The 26,571-nt window shown below is 47.3% G+C and overlaps 1 protein-coding gene across 13 annotated transcripts in view; it reads right to left on the bottom strand.

The window, feature by feature from the left end:
• Positions 1-26,571, bottom strand: part of Gtf2i (general transcription factor IIi) — a 93,815-nt gene that overhangs the window by 29,220 nt on the left and 38,024 nt on the right. For 2 of the 13 annotated variants that reach the window (XM_036172386.1, XM_036172384.1), the window contains exons 7-14: positions 19,193-19,247; positions 18,712-18,755; positions 14,863-14,940; positions 11,922-11,978; positions 9,997-10,053; positions 7,836-7,898; positions 2,406-2,519; positions 1,462-1,527 (exon numbers count right to left, since the gene is read on the bottom strand). In XM_036172386.1, coding sequence (XP_036028279.1) covers positions 1,462-1,527; positions 2,406-2,519; positions 7,836-7,898; positions 9,997-10,053; positions 11,922-11,978; positions 14,863-14,940; positions 18,712-18,755; positions 19,193-19,247 — 534 coding nt within the window. Of the gene's footprint in view, positions 1-1,461; positions 1,528-2,405; positions 2,520-7,835; positions 7,899-9,996; positions 10,054-11,921; positions 11,982-14,862; positions 14,941-18,711; positions 18,756-19,192; positions 19,248-26,571 lie in introns of all 13 variants that reach the window. The other 11 variants (XM_036172392.1, XM_036172390.1, XM_036172391.1 and 8 more) reach the window with 8 other exon arrangements.

Here is a 26,571-nt window from a genome sequence, read left to right as displayed (position 1 = left end):
CACCAGATACACTGACACCCCGTCACACCAGCATCACTGCAGGCTGGTGGTCTGCGTGCGAGGGCACCCAACAAACATTACCATTTGCATTAAAGCTGCAAGCACATCACACATGTCAGTGATTGAGCTCGACACTAAGCACAAACTCATTAATCCCCTGAGGCCAAATACCAAGTTTATAGAACACAGTGAGAATTCCTCCTTCTCAGCCAATTACCACCCAAGCTGCTTTCAATTCTTAAAACATAAAGATGGTTATGATAATTTCATAGCAGTTGGCACATATTTATTTTCGTATATACAAAAGTATCTTGGTGGGCATGGTGGTGATTCCACCACCCAGGAGGCAGGGGGATTGCCGTGAGTTCTATGCCAGCCTGTGCATGGTGAGATCTTATCCCAAGCAAACAAAACAATCCAATCCATTAGGCTCGACAGCAGCGTTGGTTCTCCATGGCTGAGGAGCACAAGGTCAGGGAACTGTCCTCATACTAAACTACTCCAGCTCAGAACGGGGCTGATTAAAATAGGAAAACCCAAAGAGCGAGCATGGAGCATCTACAAGCCGGCATCCTGCAAGGACTGTGCTGTCTCACCAGATCCTCAGGATACACCTTCAGTTCTCAGGCCTACTCAGAAGAGGGGGCCAGGAGCACGAAGACATGGCACCCTGTCCTAGCCATGCCCTGCCTGCTGGACCTCACTGCTTTAACATGGACTGTGTCTGTGTTCTCTAAACACAAGGCTGGAGGAACACTAAGGGAGCCATAAAGCGAATAAAGGAAAATATGCAACATTTAGCAAATTAATTAGACAGTAACTCTAGACTTTCATTAAAGTTCTCAGCCACAGTTAAGAGACACACGTTGGGGCTGAAGCGACAGCTCAGTGGTTAAGAGCATTTGCGGCTCTTGCAGAGGTTCATTTCCCAGCATGCACATGGCAGCTCACAACCATCTCTGTACCAGGCACATAGGGGGTATAGAACATACATGCACACTGATAAAGCTAACATAAAAATAAATAAATATTTTTTTAAAAAAGGATCCTGGGCAGTGGTGTTGCACACCTTTAATCCCAGTACTCAGGAGGATCTCTGTGAGTTCAAGGCCAGCCTGGTTAACAGAGCGAGTTCTATCTAGGAGAGCCAGAGCTTCACAGAGAAACCCTGTCTTAAAAGTTTCCAAGAGCCAAGATCAACAAAATTTGAATCTGTATGTATCTGAGCCAGGCATGGTGGCACACGCCTTTAATCCCACCACTCTAGAGGTAGAGGGAGGTAGGTCTCGGTGAATTGGATGCCAAGCTGGTCTACATAGTGAATTGCCTCCACTTAGTGGTGATCTAGAAACTTAGGTTCTAATATGCCCTTCTTGGAGACAGCTGTGAGGAAGGCAGAACTCCGGGCCGACCTGCCCGGCTCATCTGAGCAACGAACTCAAAGGACGGCTGCAGACATACCGTATTTTCTTTCGAACAGTTCTTCAACTTGTTTCCGTAGGTCAGTGATGCGCGCGTTCCACTTCTCTGGAAATGAGAGGGGGCTGTTTTCAGGACCGAGGGCCGCTTGGCACTGGGTGCTCTCAAGAGCAGACGACCTGCCTATCAGCCCATCCCAGGCTGGCTTCTCCCCGACTTCCCAAGTGTGTTCCCTTTTTCTGTGGCTCTTAGAAGCCATTGGAGGCTGAGGGACATTTGAAACGTATTTTTAGAACAGTCTACAGACTGCCTTTGTAGCCTTTAAACTTCTTATAGGCAGGCGATTAGAAAAGATCAGGCCAACTGAGCACCATAAAACTGCAGCAAAGAGAGGCCTCCATGGGCCCTGGGGGGCACCTCCTGCAGCATGCCAGCTATGGAGGAGCAAGGCCTTATTGGGAGGTACCTGCAACTTCCACACACACTGGAGACATTTAACAAACTCACACACACACAAAATCTTGTCAGAGCCAGTAGATGCAACAAAACCAAAGTGGGAGATTCAGCTGCCTTCATCAAGGCTGGGGTGGGGTTCGGTGCTGGGAGAGCACTGGCCTAGATGAAGCCCTGGGCTCTACCCCAGGCCAGACAAAACAAAGACATTTTCAAAAGTGAAGTGGCCTTCAAAATATGGACCACAAAACTACCTCACCCCTAATGTTTTACCCAGTGCCTTAGGAGAACTATACTGGCCAATTAGTAGCCGGTGGGCAACACGGCAGAACAGAACACCAGGAGGGATTAAGTTCACAAACATAGGTTTGGGGGCTGTGGATAATGGGGCGCCAAATGGCCGACACAATGCCATCGACTCCCGGTTGCTTACAGGCGACACAGATCCACCCCGTCCTGCATCACAGTTGCCCACCTCTTAGCCCCTCCCCCCATCTCTCCCCCCCCCATACCCCACCCCCGCAGGCCCTTACCGAAGTTGAACTCCCTGACTTTGCGCTTGCCGGCATTGACGGGCTCGGGGACTGGCGGAGGTGGGGGCGGCTCGCTGCTCTTTGGCCTCTTGGTGGGTGGGGAGTACTCATCATCTTGAGAAAGAAAACCTTCGTTACTGCAGGAAGTGGCTGCTGGAGCAACAGTGCAGCGGAGAGGGCAACCCCAGGCACTGAGGGGACCTGGCACACGAGCACCAGCTGCACCACCCCGCAGGCCAGCTGCTCGGCCCCTCTGACCAGTTCTCTCGCCTCTAAAAGCTTCCATGACCACAGCTGTGCTCCACTCACCGTGCTCTGAGAAAGAAAGGTTTTAATGGAGGCAGCTGTTTCCACTACTAACAATGCAGGGGTGTTAGGAGAAGAGGAAGATGAACCCTGAATGGAAGCTTACAAATTATTCCAATGGCCTCAAACGGGGGTGGGGAGTGGGGGGTGGGATTATGTCAATATTGCCTTCCCCTGATACTGTTAGTTTTGGGATTTTTTATTTATTTATTTATTATTTGTTTCAGTTGGGACATTCCATGGCATTGGGCTCTCCCACTAAAGCACACACCAGCCTTTTGTTGTTGCTGTGACTTGAGACAAGGGGGCTTTGGACTCAGGATTCTCCTCCCTCAGCTTCCTAAAGCTCCATCAGGCTGGCTCTGTAAATAGTCTCCGTAGCACAAAGTTTCCAGAAAGAAAGGAACAGAGATGTTGTTGCCTCCCTCGACACAGGACCATGTACAAATCCCCAGCAGGACAGGAGCATGGGGCCTACACAGGTCAGCACGCTTGTGAAGCTCATGCTTATTTTAATGGCATGGAAGGGACCTCAAAGTAAAATCCCGTCTCTCAATGCACTGAAACTAACGCCAAGGACACCTGGCCCAAGGAAGAACTGCCACTATCCTCTGGTCCCACGAAGGTCAGGACCCACAGCTAAGCTGCCAGCTCCAACATCGTCTGCAAATGTAGCTCACAGAATCTTTATTTTAAAGACATAGGTTGTCAGGTATGGTGGCGCACACCTTTAATCCCAGCACTTGGGAGGCAGAGACAGGTGGGTCTCTGAGTGCAAGGCCAGCCTGGTCTACAGAGTGAGTTCCAGGACAGCCAGGGCTACAGAGAGAGAGCCTGCCTAAAAAACTAACAAACAAAAAAAACCACCTCACTTAAGTCCTAAGTCAGTCAAACCCACTTCAGAATTCAAGATATACTGGTACATGTTTTATGAAGATGACCTGATTGGGTCTGGAGAAGCGGCTCAGTGGTAAAGCAATTGCTTACAAAGCCCCTAGTCCGGCTGCTGGGGGGTGTGCCTCACCTTTTCCTGCGGCTCCAGTCCAGAACTTGGAATTTCACATTGGCTCCTATCTGGTCATGCATGACCTGTCTAAAGCATTCTAAACGCTGGCTCCGTCAAGTGCCCACAAACTCAACGGCAGCCCCAATGGCTTCCACCAACCCTGCCCGACTTAGGCCTCCTTCAAGGTGAAGGGGATGAGCTGTTCCTGCTCCAGGCAAAGCATTCTGCAGGACAGGAGCACCACCAGGTATATGTCAGGCTCTTATGTTTGTGGAATGATGACATGAACACATATCCAATTGCAGGCTTCCATTTCAGGTAGCAGCTAATATCCTCAGCATTCATTTCACCAGAAAGGAAGGAAGGAAAAAAAAAAAGGTCTTCTCTGGAAAATGACATCTACCCTAAGCTTTCCGATGACCCCACAGCTCTGAAGAACCCTGTGCAAACTCACACCTCTCATCTGCATATATCAAGTGGCTGTTCATGCTATGAAACACACACACTGTGGGTAGAAAAATGGCTACTATATTGGAACAGAAAAATACAGCTGTCCAAGTGTGTGGCACACTCAGCTCCGCACTACCGCCTGTGGCGGTGCACAGTTGAGTGGTCAGAAGGACCAAAAGCATGCAGAAATATCTGTATGGCCTTAAAAAGAACAATAACAGAAAAAAGGTCAGGGTAGCTCATCCATGAAAACACAACCCGAGTCAGAAAGCAAACTTACTTTAAAGCAACTTCAAGAAAACAGTGAAATAAAGTCAGGGCTAAAGGCTAAAGAGAACGCTCACAAAAGCAAGCTACAACTTACCAAGCCCCAAGCCCCTCGCCCCCCACCCCATGCTTCCCCATACACAGGATCTGGACAGTCATTCCGTGGTAATCCTTCTCCCTCAGTGTCCTCCTGAGTGCCGAGACCGTTGAGTGTGCGCCACACACGCCCTACATCTATCTTCTCTGCATATGCCAAAGGGAAGAGCATCCGACCTAAGGCCCACTGTAAGTGTGATGTTTGAGACCGAGGCCTATGTAGCCAGTCAGACGGCTCCCAAGCCACCCCCACACAGCACACTACGGCAGCCAAGAGCTGCTAACCACTGCCTCTAGCCACAGAGGGATCACCACAAAGAAGAGCCCAGAAACTCATAGACACAAGCAGGGGCAAGTCAAACACTATAAAATATGACCAAGTTTTTGTTGTTTTTGGTTTTTCCAGACAGGGTTTCTCTGTGTGTAGCCCTAGCTGTCCTGGAACTCACTCTGTGGACCAGGCTAGCCTCAAAGTCACAGAGATCCACCTGCCTCAGCCTCCTGTGTCCTGGGATTAAAGGTGTACACCACCACTACCCAACAAGTATTTTTTTTTCCCTTATTCTTTTCTATAAACTCCGTAGAAAATGTAGAAAGATACAACAGGGCCAACAGTCGTCCTGGGCATCAGGAGTGGCTCATTCTTCTTAAACCTTTCTTCAAAGTAGAAGCACATCCCTAAAGAAAACCAAGTTTCTTCTCTAGTTGTGCTTTTCCTTTGTGTGTTTTAAGACTTATTATTTTTATTTTATGTGTATGAGTGTTTGCCTTCATAAATGTATGTGCACCATATGCATGCCTGGTGCCTTTGGATCCCACAAGAGGACGCTGGGTCCCTAGAACTGAAGTTATGGAAGACTGTCAGCAAAATACGGGTCCTCTTAACTGCTGAGACATCTGTGTAGCCCTGGGCTTTTCCTTGTCATTAAACATAATTACACATTAGGGATCTTTTGCCATCCTTCAGTTGTTTGCTTGTGTGACTTTGGGGCTGTAAGACAGGATTTACTTTGTAAATAATCAACACAGCCACTATACTAACTCGGTGCCAGGTGTGGTGGTGCACACCTTTAATCCCAGCACTCGGGAGGCAGAGGCCGGTGGATCTCTGTGAGTTCCAGGGCAACCCAGTCTACTGGTCTACATATCAAGTTTCAGGACATTTGGGCCTACATAGAGAGACCCTGTCTCAAAACAAACAAACAAAAACAACAACAAAAAATAACAAAACCCCAAACTCCAAACCCAAATTGGTTCTTCATCTTATCCAATTTTCTTTTCTTTTCTTTTTTTTTTTTTTTTTGAGCTGAGGATCGAACCCAGGGCCTTGCGCTTGCTCTACCACTGAGCTAAATCCCCATCCCCAGTTTTATTTCTATAATTCAAAGAAGAACTTACTTTTCTCATTTCTATATAAAGGATAAAGTTGATTACCATCTCATTTACATACTTATACTCTTCTAGAAGTTAATTGGGGTTTTTTATTTAAAAATTTATAATTTGGGACTGGAGAGATGGCTCAGCAGTTAAGGGCATTGGCTGCTCTTCCAGAGGACCCAGGTTCAATTCCCAGCACCCACATGGTGGCTCACAACTGTCTCTAACTCTAGCTCACAGTGATATGACTCCCTCAGACAAGATATACATGCAGGCAGAACACCAATGCACAAAAATAAAAATAAAAAAATCATTTTTAAAATGTACAATGTATTTATTCATTTTTGTATGTGTTTGGGGAGGGGGACAGGCACCTATCACTAGGATTCGGAGAACAGGAGGTGGTTCTCATCTTCTACTACGTGGGTCCTGGGGACTGAACTCAGGTCATCAGGATTGGTGACAAGTACCTCTACCAGCTAAGCCACCTCACCAGTCCTAAACTAAAGGTGACAAAATTTCAATTCTCTAATTGACTGCAAAGAATTCAAAGTAGCTTTCAGGTTAATAAAATTATGTTAATGAGGAAGACAAATCTATGCATTAATTTACTGCAATTGAAACATGAAGTATGAAAAGATTTCTTCTGACACGTGAAAGCCATCAAACCAGCATACATCTTCAATACAATGGAGACACAATAGGACAGGTCACGGAGAGAGACAGAGAGAGGGAGACAGAGCACACCCAAGCTCCCAAACCAAGAAAGGTTATGCTGTGGTTAGGAAAAAAGAACTGCCAACTGTGTGTATTGGGGAGGTGGGGGTCTATGTGACAAAAACTTGTATCATAATGCACCTACACATTTGCAAAAATGCAGAGATCCACAAATCCACATGTGCATATAAATAACCTATCGGCCACGTACTGCCGCCGTCCCCAGATGAAGGGGCTGACTGGGTGAGAACCTCAGTCCCTGGTTTCCAGTGCTGTACAAGAAAGCACCATACTGAGGAGTGCTTATAGAGGGGTCCTGGAAGACACCGGACTGAAGGGGAAGAAACCTGGACGGCAGGACACACCTTCAATGCCAGCACTGGACAACAGGCCGACAGAACTCTAAGAGTTCAAGACCAGCCTGGTCTACAAAGCCATTCCAGGACAGCCCAGGCTTCATAGTGAGACCTTACTCTAGAAAGAAAAAAATTGTTTTAATAGTAAAGGCACACGCCTTTAACCTCAGCACTCTGGAAGCAGAGGCAGGCAGATCACTGAATACAAGGCTGCCTGGTCTACATACTAAGTTCCAGGCCAACCAGGGATACACAGTGAGACCCCATTTCAAAACAAACAAGTATGAAGGTAACTTAGCTACTGGGGATTATTTTAATTTTTATTCGTAACATTGCTTCCAAACATTTTCAAAAGACAAGTAAGTGCCATTGCGGGAGGGACGTGCATTAAAAGTTACTGCCTCGCCAGGACCATGGCATAAGCCTACAGTCTTAGCTACTTGGGAAACTGGGGCAGGATGGCAGGAGCCTACACGTTTGAGGCCATCTTGGGCAGCCTTCTCCTCCCCTCTGCACATCTTCAATGTCTTCACTCCCAAGCCAAAAGGTCCTAGAATCTGTCTGTGTGCGTGCGTGGATCTAGGTTGGGATGTCTTTTTTCCTCCACTTTTCAATTACTACTGACAGAAAGCATAGTTTGGTCTACCTCCAGGCCAAATCTACTTTGCACAGCTTAAACCTGTCACCCAGCACTCCTAGAGCAACCGGGGGGGGGGGGGGGGGGGGCCTACTGGGGCGTGGGCTGCTCTGTCCCCAGCTTCTTTCAGAATGAATGAGATGCAGACTCAGTGTGACTGTGACATGTACGCTCATGACCAGAAGTGGACTCTCGGAGTCAAGGCTTGAATAACTAACCTTCAATAGTCACCTCAACTTCAGGGTCCTCACTTGTTTCTGAAGGGACATGTTGAGTAGAATCTTGAAAAAGATAAAATTCTAAAATGACATTCATTATTCAGCATGCTCCATGTGCTCCAACACTTACTGTCTGGTGCTCCAAAAGAAGCCTACAACAAAAGGCAGCTGGTATTTGCATTCAGTTCATGTTCATTAAAAAGATTTGACCCTTGATTACCACGAGGGATAAAAGAAAACAAAACGTCGAAAACGCTGGAAAGTGTTAAGAGAACACCATGTTACCTGCATCGGTGGACTCAAGAGCCCCGTGTTCCTGGAGGAATGTGGGTACAGCAGACTCACAATTGTTTCCTTGCTACAACTGGAGGATGCCAGATAAAAACATGCTTTCTAGTGTGGACACTACGGCCTCTCTCCTTCCAGGAACCCTACGCGTGGTTTCTATACACTGTTAAATAAAACCACAGCCAGCTTTGTGCAAAGGAGACCTTCGTATCAAGAGAAAGGCTGTGACGGGTGCATGCAGGGCTGCAGGGGACCCACTTGCAGGACTCTGCCCGGGATTTGTGTTACGACACAAAACGTACGTACACGGGAGATGTTAGTGCTGGAAGCACAGGGAATTTTCGTTAGGTGCCTTTCATTTTGCAAAGGTTGAGAGATTAACTGAGTTGTCAAAAGATGATGTCTGCTGTTAGTACAGGAGCAAAGAAAAGTACTCAAGTGCACTCAAGTTAACCTGGCTGTTAACACTGGAACACATCACTGAGCATTGCATCAGAAACGAGTCTGAGACCCAGTATGTGTTGACAGACTTGTGAAACCGTGAAGCAGTCTGGGTGCTGGATGAACCATGCGGGTCCTGTACAGAGGCCTGTTGTTAGCACCCACCCACCCCAATCTAAGACCTGCTACAGAGGACCATCACATTACCTGCACAAACCCAACAGGGCGCTCACCACACAATCACCTATGAAGAACGTCTCAAGGATGCACAAGTACTTCTTTTTCTGAATTATTTTGAGACAGGGTCTCACTACGTAGCCCAGGCTGGCCTGGGACTCACCATGTAGCCCAGGCTGGCCTCAAACTCATGGGTGATCCTCCTGCCTCAGCCTCCCAAGTGCTGGGATAACAGGTGTGCGCTACCACACCCAGCTAGAACATCAACATTTTTGAGAGAAATTTATTCCTACTAGAAAGCCTGCTGAAGCGGAATGTGCACAGATCAGCCCATGTCTTTGCTAAGAACACCCCTTCAATAGAAGGTCAAAGGTCAAATCCATGAGTTCTTAAATAAAACGAAACAACAGATACAAGGAATGCCAAGTTTCAGGATAAATTGCCCCTGTGTTGTTATAAACAAGAGTTAATGAGAGGAACACTGACTGGGAAACGAGATGACCCACAGCCATCTCCTGGGAGGGCTGTGAACTACTCCAACCACCCAGCAGGGGGCGCTCCCACGCACACTGCGCAGTCTGGTACTTAACATCCCTCAACTGTGTTGCTGCAAGAGTGAGTGCTAAGAAGAACTTCAGGGGCTAACTGAGGGGCAGCCATTCCTAGGGTAGCTGCGGGTGGGTGAACAGTGAGAAGACAGAAAACCTCTCGGTCACAGAGTTATCTGTTGCCCTACGAACAAAGTGGGGATGATAAATGGCACGTTTTAAAGTTAAACGGAATACAACCAGGAGCCATTTTAATTGTAAACTACTGAAAAATAATTAATTCGTGTAGTAAAATAAAATATTGGGGTTGGGGATTTAACTCAGTGGTAGAGCGCTTGCCTAGCAAGCGCAAGGCCCTGGGTTCGGTCCTCAGCTCTGGAAAAAAAAAAAAAAAGGCAAAATAACAAAAAAGACCAAATAAATAAATAAATAAATAAATAAATAAAATATTGGCATTTTTTCCCTCCTCTTTCAATATGGCACAAGAAAGCTAAAAAGAAACAGGACCCACTGATTTGGCACGGCCAAGAAGAGCATCCCTAACCATGGCGGCCAGGCCCAGTGCCTTTAGCACAGTGAGAGCATGCCACCACATGCCTCCTCTCTAAAAATGAAGGTGCTGGCCACAAAGGCACAGCCCACCACCGCCTCATCTCCAAAGAACGGGCAACAGATAGGGGAAAATTCAAGGCCCCTTCTTTCCTAACCTTCTGCGGGTACATCCACTTCTGTTCCCTCGTTGCCTTCTGAGGAATGACGGCTTCCTACAAAGAAAATGAACAATATATACTAAACCAGTTAAAAAAAAAAAACAAAAAAAAAAAACTAGCAGTAAAAGAAGAAAAACTAGGTGACCATACACTTTAATAAAACATACACGAAAAGATTTTTTAACTCAGCAATACATTCAAACAATGTTTTCTAACTCAGAAAAATCTTTAACTCTGCTATTTGGAAGCTGAAAACGTTTGGAAATGCAAACATCCAGAACACAACTGTGCAGGGTTGGGGCTTGGGGACTAGTCACTGTCACCACATGCTGTATTGCCAAGGGATGCTGGCAGCTGAGAAGCCGTTACAGTCCAGGTACCATGCTCATCTGGCGACAACCCACAAACCAAACACCAAATCAGAAGCAAGTCTGTCTTTGCCTAGAGACTTAACAAGGTGTCAAAAACAACAAAACAAAACCAAAACAAAGTCAAGGCTTATTGTGTGTGGAACGTTCCCTTTCTACCGTGATAGAAGCTACGGACACTAGTCCCTAATTTAATCACAGTTGTACTTAAACACCTGAAGAATTAAAATTCTAGAGACTATTTTCAGTTTCAAAAGCATTTTAGTTCAGGAAATAACCTGCCTGCTTCTGGACATGGGGCATACATCCAGCCACCTGTTGGGTCAGGCAGCCAGGAAGAGCAAGAGGACCGGGCACCGCACGAGAGCCGCCAGCCAGGACACCAAACGGCCCCTTGGGATCCAGGGCACAGCTGCCCCCAAGTGCATCCTCAATCTCTAAGTGTCTAAGCTGGGGACAGGAAAAGAGGAAAAACACCATCGTGCATAAAGGAAAACAGACACCTGCCAGTACAGGAGTCACTGAGGGGTGGGTGGGTCGGTCTCCTGACGACTGCTCAGCTCCTGCCTAAGGTCATCTGTACACTTGACCTGGAGTGTGCCTCAGAGCTCTCACAGTGCCCAGCTTAGGTCTTTGTGTCGCAACGCTCTGTGCCGTTGTGCCCTGACTGTCTCGGGATGCTTCCCACATGCTCTGCGGCGGGACCTCACCGGAAGGTCAAAGCTAAGGGCAGACAGTACTACATTCACAAGCGGACCTGCCAGCCGCAGGCACAGTGTGCTTCCTCTGCACACGTTCTTATGCTCTGTGGACCCTCACGTGTGCTTTTACGGAGCTGTACATTCTTTGACTGTGTAAAGTCAAAAGAAACAGATGTGAAGCCAAAACACGAGAGAAGGGAGAAGAGACCAGCCGTCCACAGGCACGGCCGAGATACCGAGGGCCGGTTAGGGAGGCTGCTCATGCATACTATGACCCTGTGTGTCCTCTCTGGTCTACTAAAATCTATGAAAATCTAAGAGACCATTCTATTTACATTCTAGAGTAACACTAAAGAAAATACATCGCATGAGATCAACGCCAGAAGGGACAGAGGAGAAGCCATCACTAACAGACTAGGACCAAGTCTGGAAACGCAGCACAAAAGTTACCCAAGGAGTCATTCAGTAAGCACAGGGGTTCACAGGGATAGTCTGCAATCCTTCCCAAGCTAAGCATCGCCACGCCTTAGCACTGCTCATGTAGCTAACCCCAGTACCAGGCTGCCTGCCGACTATGCTGATAAAGGTATAAAGTGTACTTTACCTTCAATAGGAAAGTGTGTCATGTACCCATTTCGAGATTCATTACTAGATTCACAAAAGGGAAAATTGGTTTTGAAAAATTTTGCTTGTGAAGTTCATTTATGTTTTAAAAAAAAAAAAAAGGCCAATACATTTTTTTCCTTTTCCATTTGGAAAAGTAATATAGTTATAATTATTAAAACAGTCTGTCCAATATAAAGAAACAGTAAATACGAACAGGATGTGGGAGAGCAGAACTGAAAGGCGATACCTTGCAAAGCCTTCGAAAGGGGGAGCTTTTCATCAACATCATCAGTTTCAGAAGGGCCTGCTTTGGAATACAAAGATAAGCTTCAAAAGGAATTTCAAAGCATATGTTGGTCACATTAGTGCCTATCTGGGTGAGGTGTATGGAATGATGGCCTTTTTTTAGAAATAAAAACAGGCAAAAAAAAAAAAAAAAAAGGGATGTTAGTTGATGGTCTTGGTTGATGGTCTGAGAAGTGTGTTCAGGTAAAGGTTTGTGTACACGGTTAAGGAGACTGAGGATGACCAACAGGACGGGATGGTATGGTAATGGCACATCTGTAATGGAGGCTCGGAGTGGTTCAAATGGGCAAGCGCTCACTACGGCAAAGGCAGACGCTGACTGCACATGCCTGCCTACTGATTGCTTCCTCCACACAGGGATGACTCAGACTCTTAACCTCGCCCAGGCTTGCTGAAGGACATGCACTACTAGTAAGCCTCAGCCACCACAGAGGCCTACACAACAAACCACCAGGCAGGGTTCCATGATGCACTTTCTGGTCCAGAATCCTTTTCATTAAGTTAACAAAGGTTTTCCATTAGTCAAAGTATTTTGAAAATACATGAAAACAGGAGGGGGATTACTTGGGAGAGAGGAAGGGGATTTGGGTACACAACGTGTGAAGAGACAAAACAGAGCCACAGGGTTATGGTCCAAGTGCAATACACACATATATGAAGATGCCATAATGAAAGTTCATTCACTAGGAAACACATAACACAAAGTCACAGATCTACGTAACATAGTACAGCAAAGTTTCCACTGTATGTGAGACAGTTACATGGAGCCCAGGCTGACCTCTGACTTCTGAGGTCTTGCTAAGCCTCCACCTCTAGAGTGCGGGGAACACAAGTGTGCTCGGGTGTGGCCAGTCTCTGGGGTACTGGGGATGGATGCCAGGGCTTCTGGCATCCTAGGTGAACACTAGCCCTGAGCTAAAGCCCGAGACCCTGAACGAGCTTTTTAGAATTAATCAACTGAAAGAAGCAAAGCGCTACTTTCAATGCCTACTTCTTAACATAAAACCAACAACAAGCCACAGTCTATGACACTAACACTCGAGAGAGCAGGGAGACTCCTGAGTTTGGGGACCTCAGCTCATAGCAAAACCATAATCAAAGAAAACATGAACACAAAACACTGTCTACATACAACACAGAAAACACCCTAGACCAGTGGTTCTGGACCTTCCTCATGCTGCGGCGGCCCTTTAATACAGTTCCTCATGTTGTGGTGACCCCAACCATAAAGTTATTTTCATTGCTGCTTCATAAATGTCATTTTGCTACTACTATGAATCGTAACATAAATGTGTTTTCCGATGGTCTTAGGCGACCCCTGAGAAAGGGTCATTCACCCCCAAAGGGGTCACAACCCACAGGTTCACAACCACTGCATCTGAACAGTCTGCAACAGCACACAGACACCAGCACACAGTACAAGCAGGAGACACGTCACAAAGGAGAGACATCCTAGGGCTGTGGTGTGGCTCAGGGGCCGAAGACCTGCTCGCCCCAAGCTCAAGGCCCTGGGGTCAATCTCCAGCCCAAAGAGGGGAGTGTGGGAGAGAGGAAGACAGGGAGAAGGGTGGAAAGAAAAAAGGGAAATACCCACAAGGCACTGCTCTACTGGCCTGGGGAGCGGCCAGTGGAACATGTAGCTTAACTTCTTCAACTGCACTAAAGAAAGTCGGTTCAATGAGGAAAACAGGGTGGGGGGGGGGGGAGCATCCCAAGTTAGAACTCATCCTCGGCGACATGCGGAGCTTGAGGGCAGCCTGAGATACATGAGACCCTGACTCAAGCCAAGCCAAGCCAAGCCCAGTACCATTTGGCACAGTGAACACATCCAAGAGTGATAACGTATGCTTTTATCTCAGCACTCAGGAGGTAGAGGCAGGTAGACCTTTGCGAATTTGAGGCCAGCCTGATCTACTTAATGAGTACCAGGACAGCCAGAGCTACACAGAAGAAACGCTGTACAAAAAATACCAAAGAAATGTCACCTTCCCAGTGTGAGTTGAGGGTGTGTGCGTGGGGTGTGTGTGTGTGTTGGGGGGCAGGTAATGAAAATGATGTCAATGAAGAAAATACTAAAGGAGGGGATATTTTATTTCAAACATCCATCTACCTGTTCCCTTTATGTACCTTTAGGTACATGAGCAAGACACTACCAACCAAGTCTAGCTATATTCTAACTCTAAAACCATAAAAATAATCCTGATGATGATGATGATGTCAGTTTCAAGTCCTAGGGTCACAATCAGTAAACTGTTCAAAGGTCAGCAAGAGAGCTTAGTCGGGAAAGGCACATGCCACCAAGCTTAATAGTCCAAGTTCAGCCCCCAGGAGCCGTCTAGTGTAAGGAAAGAACCAACTCCTAGCTGTCCTTCACCTCCACACGAGCGAGCACACCCAACCCCCAAGTTTGTCACTGACAAGGAGCAGTGCATGTACACAGATATTTGCACACTTCAACGTCATGAAATATTATCCGAGGCATTTGAAAACTACTCCACAGCCAATAAATAAGGCTTACCACTTTAAAGAAAATCAAGTCTCCCGGGCAAGTGAAAACTAGAACTCTGTGAACATTTCACAATGCACACACTGAAGCAGCCACGAAAATGTTCGTTTGTTTGAGGTGGGGTCTCCCTGTGGAGCTCTGGCTGGCCTTGGCCTCCCGAGTGCTGAGCCCACGCGCATGCGCTCACCACGCCACGCGGAAACTGCTAAGATGAATCGGGCTAACCACACAAGTGAAGATGGGGACCAGACCTCTCAGGTTCGCCTGACTCAGATGGAAACCAGGAACAGGCACTAGAAACAGACGGCTATTTGCTCAGAGAGCTAAAGGCCACCACCAAGTGTCAGGAAGAAAAACCCCATTAAACCACGGTTACCTTGAACGTTATACTGATAGTAGTCAGGATCTTCTGACTCCTCCTTAACTGTCACAGCGGCCATTTCCAGAGAAATGCCTACAAAACAAGTGACAGTCTCCAGTAGGTCGCAGTTCCAGGGCACTGCACATTAAAATCCTGACACATGTAAGCAAGTGACAGTCTCCAGCAGGTCGCAGTTCCAGGGCACTGCACATTAAAATCCCGACACACGTTAAAGACTTGGAAAGGGCAAAAGCTTATCAGGTAGGTAGGTGTTGAAGGAAGCCATCTGCAACCCCAACCAAGCCAAGGTTTTGGCAACTGACAGATAGACAGACAGACAGACCCAACCAACTGACCGACCTGCACAACTTCACAGTAAAAATCAACTGAGCTCTAGGGAAAAAGGGGAGAGGAAGGGAGGAATGCCCACCTCGTCTCGTCCCATCAGGACAGGAAGGAAACTTTAGAACACAGAGTACCAGTGGGATATGGCTGCCCGACTGCTCTGGCTGGGGAAGGGAGTGAGGTAAAACCCGGCTACGTCTGACAGAGACTCAAAGTCACCCAGGAGAGCAGGAGGGTCTTCAACATTCACATGAGCTGAGTGGTTTATGCTCTGACCCCGTAACATGCCTAACAACAATCTCGCCATCCCACAGACCAGCCTAAGAACTAATGCTAGAAACCCTCAGAAGAGACCTAATCGCAAAGCTTTGTTGACTTTATTTTAGACGAGTATTTTCCAGGTAAAAAGAAAATAAAAAGGAAACCCTGTGCCTGGTTCAGCCGCCAGGAGGCTGCAGGATTAGTGGACAGCCAGAGCCACAGAGCCATACTGCCTCTAAAGAACAATAAACAGAAAGGGGGCGGGAGGATGGGGGGTGGTCCTGTGGAGGAGGGCATAAGAAACACTTTACCGATATCTGTGTACGAAAATGCCACAGTGACAGGGCTGGAGAGATGGCTCTGAGGTTAAGAGCGTGGACTCCTCTTCCAGCTCAGGCCCACCCGTAACTCGAGCTCCAGGAAGCTCTGATGCCCTCTGCTGGTCACTATAAGCACTGCACTCACATCCAACTACACAGAGTCACACAAATACACACCAATTTATTTAATTTTATTTTTATTTTATGTGCATTGGTGTTTTGCCTGCATGTGTGTCTGTGTAAGGGAAGGTTGTTGGACTCCCTGAAACTGGAGGGACAGTTGAGTTGGCATGTGGGTGGTGGGAAGTAAACCTGGGTCCTCTGGAAGGGCAGTCAGTGTTCTTAACCTCTAAGAAGCCATCTCTCCTGCCCCTATACACTTTCTTTTAACACCCCCCCAAAAAATATATATATACACATTTATTTATTTATTTATTTATTCATTCATTCATTCATTCATTTATTTATTTAAATTTTTAATTTTTTGCTTTTGAGACAGAGTTTCTCTGTATACAGCCCTGGCTGTCCTGGAACTCACTCTGAAGACCAAGCTGGCCTAGAACTCAAGAGATCTGCCTGCCTTTGCCTCCTGAGTGCTGGGATTAAAGGTGTGCAGCACCAACCAACTTTAAAAAAATATTTTCTTGGGGGCAGGAGAGGTGGCTCAGAGGTTAAGAGCACCGACTGCTCTTCCAGAGGTCCTGAGTTCAATTCCCAGCAACCACATGGTGGCTCACTACCATCTGTAATGAGATCTGGTGCCCACTTCTGGCCTGCAGTCATACATGCTGTATACATAATAAATAAATAAATCTTTTTTTAAAAAAAAAAAACTGTTGGAAGGAATGTAAAGCCCAAACAGCTCTAGAACTTTAAAATTTTTTTTCTTAAAAAAAAAAAAAAAAAAAAAAAATGCCACAGAGAAACCCACCACCTTGAATGGTAACTTCGAATATTAAGTTTAAAAAAAAAATTAAAACCCATGAGATCTCAACCCTATACAGAGAACACAGGCAACTAAGAAATACTGAGATTAGGAAGAAACAGTCTTCTCTGCTAAAACTTACACGTAAGTAACATTATACAGACTGAGCAGGTTATATTTAGGGGCTCGGGGGAGGAGATGGGGAAAGAGGGGGAGAGTGGGAGGGAGGGGAGAGGGAGGGAGGGAGAGAGAGAGAGAGAGAGAGAATGTAGTAACAATGTGACCTGAATTTGAAAGAGGGAACGGCAGTATATATAGAAGGGTTTAGAGGTAGGAAAGAAAAGGAAGAAATAATATAATTATAACCTGGAAAATAAAAAAATTTTAAATGAATTAAACCAGATGTGGTGGTGCACACCTTTATTCCTAGAACTTGGAGATGGAGAGGCAGGCACTACATAAAGAGACCTTGTCTCAAAAAAAAAAAAAAAAAAAAACAAAAAAAAAAAAAAAAACCCAAAAACAAAAAGAAAGAAAAAGTAAAACATGTTTTAAAATCTAAAAAACAAACAAAAAAAATCACAACCTTGAAAACATAGTAACCACAATTTATTATCTTTTGAGTTTCAGATATACCATTAAAGAAAATAAAAAGACCAAGCACAGGCTCTAAGAAACATTTGCAAGACCGTATTTCTGACTTGTATCCAAAAAACTATGCAGAACTTCTGAAAACTGGGGGGGGGAAAAAACCAATAACCACAGGTGGAAAATAAAGCAATCAGGAGCTGGAGAAAGGACTCCCTGGGTGGAGAGCTTGCCACACAGCAGAAGGACTGAAGTTTGCACCCCAGAACCCATGGAAAGCTGGACATGGGCCGGGTGGTGGTGGCACACGCCTGTAATCCCAGCACTCGGGAGGCAGAGGCAGGCGAATCTCTGTGAGTTCGAGGCCAGCCTTGTGTACAGAGCGAGTCCAGGACAGGCTCCAAAGCTACGGAGAAACCCTGTCTCGGAAAACAACAACAACAACAACAACAACAAAAAGTTGGACATGGTGCTGTGTGTCTCTAATACCCGCTCTCTTACAGGGAGATGGAAGGCAGAGAATCCCTGGAAACTCTCAGGTCAGAGAGTCTGGCCTATGCAGGAGCAAAACGCCTCAGACCAACACTTGCGGTTGCTACCTGATCTCAACAGGTACACTGTGGCACACATTGTGCCTGGATTCATTCTCTCCCTCCCTCCTCCACTGTCTGTCCCTCACATTCTCATTCTCTCTCTCTTACACACACACACACACACACACACACACACACACGCACGCACGCACGCACGCACGCACGCGCTAAAAAAAAAAAAAAAAGACATGTCATCAAAGACACAGGAACAGCCAATGAGTGCATGAAAGAAATGTTCAGCGTCATCTCCCACGAGGAAATCACAAGTTCAAGCCACAGCGAGGGAGTTTGAGAGACAGCTCCGTGGCTGAGGACACTTCCTACACAATCCTAAGCACCAGAGCTCACTCCACCTCAGGGCTCTCGTAACAAGTGGGCGAAAGCAGCCAATGCTTGGCACCTCAGCTCCGAGGGAGGCCAGGGTAACAGGACTGAGCTTCCCAGATAGCTGGCCCTGGGTTCCGAGAGACCCTGCCTCAAAGGGACAGTCGGGGTAGAAGATACTAGGTGCCCTCTTCTGTCCTTGGAGCATGCACAGGCACACAACCTCCCACCCCACCCATGCATACAAATATACCATATTTACATACAGGCACATGCACAACAGTAATGATTACGTATAAATAGCTCTTTAGAGGGCCCTGCTACAATGAAACCAGGGAGAGAAGCACATGCCTGTACTATTAGCGCTGGCCAGGCCGAGGCAGGAGGCTCCTAAGACGCCAGGCTGGTCAGCATAGCAAGACACAGTAACTAGCAACTCAAAGTATAACCCTCCTCGTCTGAGGGAAAGACTATTTTCGTAAGCGGCTCTAAGAGTGTTAGTACATACCAGAGTCTTCCGTGGGTTCAGTTTTCACTTTGATGGGACCGCAACTGAAAGGAGGAAGAGACTGGGTCACCGGACACCGGCGTCAAAAGCCGTCTGCACAGCAGTCAACAGCTTCCCCGAGGTGCGGCCTTACCCAGGAAGTGCCACTGTGCACAAGTCCTGAGGCGAACCTACATGCCTAGCGTCTCACACACCTGCGATGCCAGCACTTAGGAGGCCGAGGCAGGAGGATTCCAAGACTACCTGGACTGCGAGAAAGTAAGGCTTCGCCGGGCAGTGGTGGCACACGCCTCCAATCCCAGCATTTAGGATGCCGAGGCATGGTAATTCCAATATGAGACTGTCCTGGGCTACTAGAAAATAAGGCTTTTTCTTAAAAACAAAATTTGCATTTGCACTCTGGATGTGTGGGCATGAGGCTGTCTGCTATTTTGGTAACTCTGGGCAGGAGGCACAACGGTGCTGGTGAGGGATGGTTTACCTTCCACCAGGAGACAGGATGGTCCTCTCAGTATCTGATGCCATCACTCGGCCACCTACAAACGAAAGCAAATTACATTCAGGTTTAACAACACTTTAAGGAGGGCTGATATTTTAATATTCCCAAACCATTCTCCACCTTTTTTGTTTGGTGTTCTTTTGTTTTGTTTTAAGACAGGGTTTCTCTGTGTAACAGCCCCGACTGATCCTGGAAACTTGATTTGTAGACCTGGCTGGCCTCGAACTCAGAGAGATCAGGCTGCCTCTGCCTAACGAGTGCCAGGACTAAGGTGTGCGCCACCATGCCGCCCACATCCGACTCCTTTTTTCGTTGCTCTTTTGCGTTTGTAGGTAGGGTCTCACTATGTAACCCAGGCTGGCCTTCAACCTCACACAGTGCTGGGATTACAACATAAGCTACTATGACCTGGCTCATGGGGGGGATCTGAGGTGGCGTAAAAGGAGAAACTTTCTGAGACGTGCAAACATAGATGTGCAAACACAGACGTGCAAACATAGCCTCTGAACTCCTTTATCCACTTTCATTTCATACAAATATTTGGACAGTGAGCTGAATACAGAAATCAAGCATTCCTTGAGTGGCATAAGCCTGCTGACACAAATGTGACCCTACTTAAGGATGGGGGGGGCTTTTGTGAGGTATGATGGAAGTGTTCAGTCACATAATGATCAGTTGCCAACTAGTGATCCACTTTAAAATGCTGAATTATACTGCAATGAGAAGAACCGGTGGCAGTGAGGTCGCAAGTCTTTGATCCCGGCACTCGGGAGGCAGAGGCAGGCAGATCTGAGTTCAAAGCCAGTCTAGTCTACAGAGTGAGTTCCAGGACAGCCAGGGCCACACAAAGAAGCCCTGTCTCGGGAATGCTGCCCACCCTCCACCCCCATTCCCCCAAAAAGAAATGTTTTGCCAGGCTTGGAGGCATACAGGGAACCGAAGCACTAGAGATGCCGAGACAGGAGGAACCAAAGTTCAAGGCCAGTCTGGACTCCGTAGCACAACCCTGTCTCACTCTCGATAAACAAGGCTGGCACCGCAGCTCGGCAAACCACTGACCTAGCATGCACAAGCCCCTGGCTCACATCACCAGCACTGTGTGTGGAGGGGTGCTGGTGGAGTCCAATCTGCAACCAACCTTACACAACCCTTCCTGAGAGCCGCGAGAATCTAGGTAACCCAGATGTTCCTCACCTGAGGAGCAAGCAAACACTGTGTTCTATCTATATATAACACGGACAAAACACGGACAAGAAGGGAATCACCCATGGAGAGCACACGGGGGTAAAAGCGGGAGGCCTGCTCTGAGTTCGGCAGCAGCCTGTTCTGTATCAAAAGGTCCAGGCCACCTGGGAAGCGAGACCAAGTCCCGACAAGCAAAAGCTGGGTGTGACAGAGCGCACCTTTAATCCTAGCACTTAAGAGACCAGATTTCTGTGAATTCCGGGCCAGCCAGCGCTACACAGAGAGGCCCTGTTTCCAATATTTGTTGTGGTGTATGTGGTGGTAGGGGGTGGGGGGCCAGGGAGACGTGCACACAACACAACAGTAAAATGAGAATCACCTCTTACTCTATATAGCACAGGTAATTTCAAAAGGAAAAGCCAAGCAAAAGAATATACACATCATCATTCTATTCAGGTAAAAATCTGGAAACGCGAGGGCTGCAGAGATGGCTCAATGGTTAAGAGCATTTGCTGCTCTGGTAGAGGACCTGGGTTTGGTTTCCAGCCCCCACAGGACGGCTCACAACCACCCAAAACTCCAGTTCCAGAGGAACTGATACCCCCATCCTAACCTCTGTGGGGACTGGGCACGCATCCTGGTGTACCTACATCCATGCAAGCCAATCTGGACATTCCAGTAAACCTAAAGAGACGGGAAAGGACTCAATGAAAGTTGGGGGTGGGTGGGTGGGTACAGCAGGCAGGAACCATGAGTAGGCGGGATGGAAGAAATACTCAGCTTGTTGTGGGGAAGGGTCATATGGTACACAAGGGTCCACACTGGTCATACTGTGGGCTTTACAAATCTGTAGTTCACTGCATGTCAATCACACCTCTAGAAGGCATCAAAACTCAAGTCAGGTAGCGAGACGCCATGTCTTTGGTTTGAGCTGTACTGAGGACTGAACCCATGCCCCCACTCAAGTGCTCTGCCTACGAGGACTATCGCAGCCTGTCAGGGGGATTCTAGGCAAGAACTCCACCCTGAAGACTCCGTTTCCAGCTCATTTCATATTTTATCCTGTTTAGTTTTTGACACAGGATCAATGTGACTCTGGCAAGTCTGGAAATGACTCTGTAGACCAGGCTGGCTCTCAACTCACCAAGATCCACCTGCCTCTGCTTCTCCAGTGATGGGACTGAAGGAGTGCCCTGCCCTCCTCTGACCTTTGAAAATGTATTTACTTATGTGGGTTGAGTATTGGGAGGCATGTACCACGGCACCCACGTGAAAGTCGGAGGACAATGTGCAAGAACTGGTTCTGTCCTCCCACTGTGAGAGTCCCGGGGGAGAGCGCAGACCATCCACTTGGCTGCCAAGGCCTTCCCAACTGAACAAGCTCTGGCGCCTCCTTCTTCCTCATTTTGGTACATATTCCATGAAGTTGTCCAGGCCGGCCGAGATCGTACTCTATGGGCCACAGCGAGAAACGATCTCCCTGCCTCACCCTGCCCTAACACAAACCACACACCCATCTCCAAAAGAACAATTTTTTAAACTCGATCGGATCCCTAGGTGGCCACCGTGGCACTTCTGTAATCACGATAGGGAGACTGAGGCAGAAGGACCATAAGGTCATAAGACGCCACAGCGAAGTCTGTCAGAAAAAAAAGAATGTGTGCTCACAGAGGTTTCCTAGGGAGAACTTACTCAGGGTCAGAGAATCTGGGCTTGCTTTACCCAGCAGGACTGCACAATGGGATGATTTGACCACAGATGTGGTTACCAGGAGCTTGGAAGGGTCCACACTTGGCTGTGCAGTGTGCTTTGATCTTGCGAGGGGGAGGTCCTTTGCCCCTCCCCTTGGGATTGTTATAAAAAGTCTTTTGAATAAAGCCCCACAGTGGCTACATCTCTCTATCTGATATTTTCTGATCCCTCTCTCTTCCTCCTAAGAACCTTAGAAAAGGTGGGAGTTGGCTTTCCACAACAAGGAAACAACCAGATGCCCCTCTCCCATCCCCCTGTCTCCCCCCCCCCCCCCCGCACCCATATCTGAGAATAAGTTATACACTCTGTTTGCTTTTTAAAAATAAACAAAGCTGGGCGGTGGTGGCGCACGCCTTTAATTCCAACAGGAGGCAGAGCCAGGTGGATCTCTGTGAGTTCGAGGCCAGCTGGGTTTACAGAGAGAGAGATCCAGGACAGGAACCAAAACTACACAGAGAAAACCTGTCTCGAAAAACCCAAAAAAGAAATAAAGAAATAAATATAAACAAACAAACTTATTTTGGCCAGGCATGGTAGCACGTGACTTTAATCCCAGCATTCCAGAGGCAGAGCAGGAGGATCTCTGTGAGTTTAAATCCAGCTTGGGCTACAGAGCAGGAGGTTGCGACTGGAGAATCCTAACTTTATTGAACAAGAGTGTCTCTAAATAAGCTTCCAGACACATAAACAAATAAAAAAGGCTCTCTGGCCTGCACATGCACCCACACCCAGACCTAAAATAAATAAATTCACTTACTTTTTAAATAAAGTGTAGAGCAATAGAGGATAACACTTGATTGTTAACCACTGGCTTCCACATGTGTGCACATACACCTAGGTGCACCCTGACACACAAGCACACACATATACATACATACAACACACACACAAAATAAAAAAATAGGCATTGGATATGTAAGTCACTGACACACCATGTGCTTACCTACCATGCTCAAGATCTTGGGATTGATTACAAGAACTAAAATTTAATTCAGTAATTTAATTGACTACTTCTATTAGTTTTTTTTTTTAAGATTTATTTATTATGTATACAGAAGAGGGTGCCAGATCTCATTGCAGATGGTTGTGAGTCACCATGCGGTTGCTGGGAATTGAACTCAGGACCTCTGGAAGAGCAGTTGGTGCTCTTAACCTCTGAGCCATCTCTCCAGCCCCCTACTTCTATTATTTTAAGTAAAGGATTGATCATAAAATGAATGATCACTCATAACCAAAGCCCACAGAGTAAGGGACACTCCTCAGCCGGCACAGCCACACCCTAATGAACATATCCAGCACAAGCTCTAAGTCACTCACAGTAAATGTCATTCCCGCCCCCGGTCCCCCAGACCCCCGTCCATGTGTGTGTACACGAACCGTGTGTCCAAGTGCATATCACAAGGAGGGGTCAGTGGACATCTTATTGAGGCGGGGTCTCTCTCCTATCTTTTTTGTTTTCTGCTGCTCTGTGGACTCAGGACTACTGGGACTACTGGGCTCACGGCGTCCAGATTGCCCTACCTCTGCCTTCCATTTCACAGCAAAGCCCGAGTACTACAAATTCATTCTAACCTCTGCAGCTCATTTTCGTGGGTCCCAGGAATGGAATTCAGTCATTAGGCCTGGCAGCATGTGCCTTTGACTTGCTGAGCTGTCCCTCGGGCTGGCTGGGCTGCTTTTGTGGCCATAACTACACTTTGTTTTTTAAAGATTTATGTATTTATTATGTATACAGAAGAGGGCACCAGATCTCATTATAGATAGTTGTGAGCCACCATGTGGGTGCTGGGAATTGAACTAGGGACCTCTGGAAGAGCAGTCACTGCTCTTAACCTCTGAGACATCTCTCCAGCCCCATAACTACACTTTAAACCTAACAAATACTGTGAATTTTTCTTCATGTAGTCTGTGCTGGCCTCAAACTTTCCATCCTCCTGCTTCAGTGCCTGAGTGCTGGGATCGCAGGCCTGGACCACACCCCGGCTTCTCTCTCAATCTTAAAAAGGACCCCACACACTGATCCATTCCCTCTTAATGCTCAAAGAGGAATGGTCTGCTAACACGGAGAACAATGTGGAGGTGAGAGACTGTTTTCTCCTAGCCCGGACATTAAGGTGGCATCTGGCTAGGGTGTTAACCCTAGCCAGACCAAAGGGTCAGGAACAAAAGGCACACTGGGGCAGGAAGGAGAGGGACTCTCTCTTGCTGGCACATTTGCTGTGAAGAAACCCCAGAAATAGAGTCAGGGTCAGCTGACTTCCAGCAAAGTTACCAAGACAACGCAGAGAGACAGAGAGAGAGAGAGAGAGAGAGAGAGAGAGAGAGAGAGAGAGAGAGATAGATAGATAGATAGATATATCACGCTCTTCACTGATGGCTGCTGGAACACTGGAGACCCAGATGCAGAGACAAATTTATGCCTTTACATTCTGAAATACACAAACCCAAAATAGACTGGAGATCTGGGAGGTGTCGCTCAGTGAGCGTGTGACTGGCACCGACCGACGACACCCCTGGGTTCCAGTCCTGGCACCACTGGAAACGGAAGAACTGGATCCAGGAGCTAAAAAGCTGTAATGCTTAGAGAAGAACACTTGCAAGGCCAAGGTCCACGTCCCAAGGTAAGGGAATGTCTTCCTTCTTTTTTTTGCAATACAACCTCCACAGCATGAGTGGTGAGCAAGCATCGTGGACTGAGTCACGTCCCAGCCCCCAAACGACAGCATGTCAGAGAAGACAGACATCCAGGGCACAGTGACAGAGAAAAAGCATTTCCTCTAAACATTAAGACTGGGCCCTGCGAGACAGCTCAGCAGGAGACAGCACTCGTGGCCAACCTGAAAACCAACACTTGGTCCCTGGAATTCCTATGAAGGACTGAACTACTTCCAGCAAGATGCCCTCTGACCTCCACCGTGTGCTGTAGCACACATGCCCTCCAGCCATGAAATACATTTAATTTTTTTTTAAACTAAGAGATGGTTCGGTAGCTTAAGGATCTGTACAACAAGCATGAGGACCTGAGTTTGGATTCCCTGTACCCTCATAAAAGCTGGAGCTGAAGTGGGGCAGAGCCTGGAGTTCACGGGCCGGCTGGGAGCACCAGGGCCAGTGAGAGACCCCGTCTCAAACACAAGGTTGAGGAGGATGGTGGAATAGTCCACTATAGGCTAACTCTGGCATCTGCACGGATCCACACATGCACAAGTACACAGACGCTTACATGGCGCCAACACATAAAAAGGAAAACTCCCAGCCAGGCAGTGGTGGAGCACAGTCCCAGCCTGGGGAGGCAGAGGCAGGCAGATCTCCGTGAGTTCCAGGACACAGGGCTACACAGAGAAACCCTTTCTAAAAAAAAAAAAAAACAAAACAACCAAGCAAATGGGCTGGAGAGATGGCTCAGCGGTTAAGAACACTGGTTGCTCTACCAGATACCAGAGGTCCTGAGTTCAATTCCCAGCACCTACTAGGGGACTGACTCACAACTGCAGTAATGCTAGTAGTCCCAGGGAATCTGATGTCACCTGAGCTCCTCAGACACCAGACACCGGAGGGTGTGAAGACAAACACACAGACACCCATACACACAAAATAATAGAAAATCAAGTGAATTTAAAAAAAAAACTATCAAGCAAGCAAAAAGATAATCCACGGCACCGGAGACAACACATGTCAGAGACTGACCTACCACTGAGCCCATCATGGTGGTGCTGTCCACAACGGCTGGCACCCGAGCAGAGGCTGGAGGTCTGGGACTGTGAGTCCACGCTGGCTCAAAACGACCAACAAGAAGCAGCTTTTCCAGTGCTGGACACTGAACTCAGCCTCCCATGCCCGAGCCACGACTCCGCCACTAGCTGTGTGCCCAGCCCGGACTTCAAATGGTTCGACTGTGCATTTACTAAAAATCATGCATTCTACTCTTAGAAGACGTCAATTTAAATACGTCAATTACACCTTAATAAAACTCAATTACATCTTAATAAAACTGATCCAGCCCAGGCGGTGGTGGCACACGCCTTTAATCCCAGCACTCAGGAGGCAGAGCCAGGTGGATCTCTGTGAGTTCGATGCCAGCCTGGTCTACAGAGAGAGTTCCAGGACAGCCAGGATTGTTACAAAGAGAAACCCTGTCTCAAAAAAACCAAAAAAAAAAAAAAAAAAAAACACCCTGATCAAATTTTTTCAATTAGCAGAAAATGTGTAAGTCAGATGTAGTTACACACACCTAGAGGGAAGATCACGCTTCACAATGTGTCCAAGGCCAAGCTGACTACCTCAGATTTTTTTTTGTTTTGCAAGACAGGGTTTCTCTGTGTAGTTTTGGTGGGCCACGGCTGCCCAGCTACCTCAGATTTTTTTTTAAAGGCTGTGTGTGTGTGTGTGTGTGTGTGTGTGTGTGTGTGTGTGTGTGCGCGCGC

Source organism: Onychomys torridus, chromosome 22 (assembly GCF_903995425.1).
Source record: "Onychomys torridus chromosome 22, mOncTor1.1, whole genome shotgun sequence".
In the NCBI taxonomy this organism is placed as follows: domain Eukaryota; kingdom Metazoa; phylum Chordata; class Mammalia; order Rodentia; family Cricetidae; genus Onychomys; species Onychomys torridus.
The sequence above is the reverse complement of the archived record's forward strand: the minus strand, read 5'-3'. Positions and strand labels throughout refer to the sequence as shown.